The 4,381-nt window shown below is 61.7% G+C and overlaps 1 protein-coding gene across 1 annotated transcript in view; it reads left to right on the top strand.

Annotated features, from left to right (window-relative positions):
- CELF3 (CUGBP Elav-like family member 3) overlaps positions 1–2,171 on the top strand; it is a 10,485-nt gene extending 8,314 nt beyond the window's left edge. The window contains 3 exon segments of the mRNA XM_041476463.1: positions 1–123; positions 764–910; positions 2,044–2,171. The exon segment at positions 1–123 is cut by the window's left edge and continues 22 nt beyond it. Of these exon segments, the coding sequence (XP_041332397.1) occupies positions 1–123; positions 764–910; positions 2,044–2,171 (398 nt within the window).
- The last annotated feature ends 2,210 nt before the right edge of the window (positions 2,172–4,381 follow it).

Below are 4,381 nucleotides of genomic sequence, written 5' to 3'. Positions count from 1 at the left end.
GACCCCCCCAAAACCCCCGGGACCCCCGAGGCCACCCTGGTACACCTGAGATCCTCCAGGACCTCTCCCAAACTCCCTGGCCCTCCAAAACTCCCCCGGGACCCCCCCAGAACCCCCAAAAATGTCCCAGGACCCTCAAACCTTCCCCAGGACCCCAAACTCGAGACTTGGGACCCCAAAATTAGAGCTGTGAATCCAAAATGAGACCCAGGACCCCAAAATGGGAGCTGTGAACCCAAAGCAGGAGACAGGTTTGGGTTGAGAGCCCCGGTTTTGGGGTCCATATCCAGTTTGGGTTGGCAGCCCTGGTTTTGGGGTCTGTGTTGGGTTTGGGTTGAGAGCCCTGTTTTGGGGTGCTGTGTTCATTGTGGGTTGGCAGCCCTGGTTTTGGGGTCTGTGTTGGGTTTGGGTTAAGAACCCTGGTTTTGGGGTCCTGTGTCAGTTTTGGGTTAAGAGCCCTGTTTTGGGGTGCTGTGTTCATTGTGGGTTGGCAGCCTCAGTTTTGGGGTCCGCTCAATTTTGGGGTCCATGTCAGTTTTGGGTTGAGAACCCCAGTTTTGGGGTCCATGTCTGGTTTCAGTTGAGTGCTCCGGTTTTGGGGTCCATGTCAATTTTGGGTTGGCAGCCCCGTTTTTGGGGTCCATGTCAGTTTTGGGTTGGCAGCCCCGCTTTTGGGGTCCATGTCAGTTTTGGGTTGGCAGCCCCGGCTCTGGGGTCCGTCGGTTTTGGGGACGCAGTCCCAGGTGTGACCCCGCTCCCTCCGCAGGCCCCGAGGGCTGTAACATCTTCATCTACCACCTGCCCCAGGAGTTCGCCGACACCGAGATCCTGCAGATGTTCCTCCCCTTCGGCAACGTCATCTCCGCCAAGGTCTTCGTGGACAGGGCCACCAACCAGAGCAAGTGCTTCGGTAGGGACACGGGACACTGGGGACAGCGGGGACAATGGGGACAACGGGGACACTGGGGGCAATGGGGACAATGGGGCACTGGAGACAATGGGAACATCGGGGACAATGGGGATAGTGAGGATAATGGGATATGGGGACATTGGGGACATCGGGGACTATGGGAACATTGGGGACACCGGGGACTATGGGGACATTGGGGACATGGGGGACAGCGGGGATATTGGGGACAATGGGGACATTGCAGACATGGAGACATTGGGACATTGAGATATGGGATGGGCAATGTGGGATATAGGGGCACTGGGGACATTAGGGACATGGGAACATCAGGGGATAATGGGATATGGGGACATTGGGGACATCAGGGACTATGGGGACATTGGGGACATTGGGGACAATGGGGACATTGCAGACATGGGGACATTGGGACATTGAGATATGGGATGGGCAGTGTGGGATATAGGGGCACTGGGGACATTAGGGACATGGGAACATCATTGGGTACATGGGGACATCAGGGACATCGGGGACATCGGGGACAATGAGGACATCGGGGACACGGGGATAATGGGATAATGGGATGTGGATGTGGGATATGGGGACAATGGGGACATGAGGGCATCAGGGACATCAGGGACACAGGGACATGGGGGACATTAGGGACACTGGGGACACGGGGATGTTGGGGACATTGGGGACATTGGGGACACTGGGAACACTGGGGACGTTGGGGACGTTGGGGACATAGGATAGGGGACGTGGGTAATGGGGATATGGGGGGACAAGGAGGGACAGCAAGGACAAGGGTGGCAGCACCATGGTCAGCACTTGGGGACATCATGGCCAGGGACACCATTAGCTGATGTCCCTGATGTCCCATCCCCAATGTCCCCAATGACCCCTCTGCCCCCTGCCCCAAATGTCTCCATTGTCTCCCAATGTCTCCTTTATCCCCATGTCCCCATGATGTCCCCACATCCTCCGTGTCCTCCATGTTCCCATGATGTCCCCAAATCTTCCGTGTCCTCCATGTCCCCACGATGTCCCCGTGCCCCCATATGCCGCTGTCCCCATGATGTCCCCACACCTTCCCAATGTCCCCAACGTCCCCGATGTCCCCGACGTCCCCGCAGGCTTCGTGAGCTTTGACAACCCCGCGAGCGCCCAGGCCGCCATCCAGGCCATGAACGGTTTCCAGATCGGGATGAAGCGGCTCAAGGTGCAGCTCAAGAGGCCCAAAGATGCCAACCGGCCCTACTGAGCCCGGTGAGACCCCCGGGACCCCCGGGACACCCCCATGACACCCCCAGGACCACCTGGGACCGCCTCGGGACCCCCTGGGACACCCCCAGGACCACCTGGGACAGCCTCGGGACACCCCCATGACACCCCTGGGACACCCCCATGATCCCCGGGACACCCTCAGGACCCCCTGGCACACCCTCAGGACCACCTGGGACACCCCCAGGGACACCTTGGGACCCCCCAGGACACCCCCGGGACCCCTGGGACACTCCAGGACACCCCTGGGACACCCTCAGGACCCCTTAGGACACCCCCAGGGACACCCTGGGACTCCCAGAACACCCCTGGGACACCCCTGGGACCCTCTGGAACCCTCAGGACACTCTGGGACCCCCCAATCTCTCCAGGGCTGGAAAACCCCCAGGGATCCCCTCGAGACCCCCCGGACCTCCCCCCAGTACTTCCCTGGGCCCCCCATGACCCCACCAGGCTGGGAACCCCCTGAGCCCCCCAAGACCCCCCCAACCCCCGGGTTGGGATGTGCTCCCATTGGGATCTGGGGGGTCCCCGGGATTTTGGGGGGCTGGAAATACCCCAGGGGGGTATTTGGGGTGTCCCCCACTGGGATTTGGGGTGTTCAGGGTTTGGGGGGGGCAGGAAGTGCCCCCCAAACTCTGTTTAACCCTCCCCCCCATCCCCAAATTTTCCCTCCCCAGGTCTGGAGGCTCCGGAGCAGCACCTTTGGGTGCCCCCCCATTGCAGAGCAGCCCCCTCAAACCCAGCGGTGCCCGGGGGGGGGGCTCGGTCCTGCTGGGGGGGGGCCCAGACCCCCCCACGCTCAGGAAGGATGGACCCCCCCTCCAGGCCCCATCCGACCCCCCCAGTCCATCCCAGTCCAGCCCAGTCCAGCCCAGTGCAGGGTGCCAGTGCCCCCCCACAGCAGCCACATCCACTCTGTTTTTGGGGGGTCGTGCCCACCCTGGGGGTCCCCAAAAGGACCCCCCCCACCCTCCCCCCCAGGGACGGCCTGGCACTGGGATTGGCTGATACTGGGATAGACTGGCACTGGGATAAACTGGGAATGGGATGGATGAGCACTGGGCTGTTCCATCACTCGGATGGTCCAGCACTGAGATGATCCCACACCGGGATGATCCCACACCAGGATGGTCCCACACCGGGATGGTCCCACACTGGGATGCTCCAGCACTGGGATGGTCCCACACCGGGATGGTCCCACACCAGGGTGATCCCACACCAGGATGTTCCCCATGGGGATGCTCCAGCACTGGGATGCTCCAGCCCCGCTCTGGTCCAGCACTGGGATGCTCCATACTGGGATGTTCTGACACTGGGACGCTCTGGGACCAGGATGCTCCGATACCGGAATGTTCCACCACGGGGATGCTCTGATACTGGGATGATCCCACAGCAGCAGATCCCACAGCGGGATGATCCCAGAGCAGAGGATCCCACAGCGGGAAGTTCCACAGCAGGATGGTCCCACAGCAGATCCCACAGCGGGATGATGCCAGAGCAGAGGATCCCACAGGAGATCCCACAGCAGGATGGTCCCACAGCAGATCCCAGAGCAGATCCCACAGCAGGACGGTCCCACAGAGGAAATTCCACAACAGGACGGTCCCACAGCAGATCCCACAGCAGATCCCACAGCAGGATGCTCCAGCCCTGCGATGACCCCACACCGGGATGCTCCAATCCCAGAACATTCCACCCTGGGGATGCTCCGAGGCCAGAGGGATCCAGGACCGGAATGTTCCCCCACCAGAACGTTCCATCAGCTGCTCCAACGCTGGAACGATCCGAGCCCGGAGTGCCCCGGCCGGGGATGTTTCAGCACCGGGACGCCCTGACCCAGGATGTCCCCACTCCTCTGGGATGTCCCCGTTCCGAAATGTCCCCGTTTTTTGGGATGTCCCCACCAGGAGCCGCATGGATCACGGGAATTCCTGGGAACTCCAAACCAGCCAAATGCAGGGGACGCTGGGGGACACCGGGAGCGGGGACAGGGACACGGACACGGACACACAGCTCCCAAACCCCAAACGATCCCAAATCCCAGATCCGGGGGTGCCGGCCCCCACCAGCCAAACCGGGGCCGTGTCCAGCCCGGAGCCCCCCAGGACCCCAGACCCCAACATCCCCAAACCAGTGCCCCCAAACTGGGCCAGTGCCCCCAAACCAGTGCCCCCAGTGCCCCCAAAC

This window comes from Pyrgilauda ruficollis, unplaced genomic scaffold (genome assembly GCF_017590135.1).
Source record: "Pyrgilauda ruficollis isolate IOZ18807 unplaced genomic scaffold, ASM1759013v1 scaffold388, whole genome shotgun sequence".
NCBI lineage: Eukaryota > Metazoa > Chordata > Aves > Passeriformes > Passeridae > Pyrgilauda > Pyrgilauda ruficollis.
Note: the sequence above shows the minus strand (reverse complement) of the source record. Positions and strands in the feature narration are given on the sequence as shown.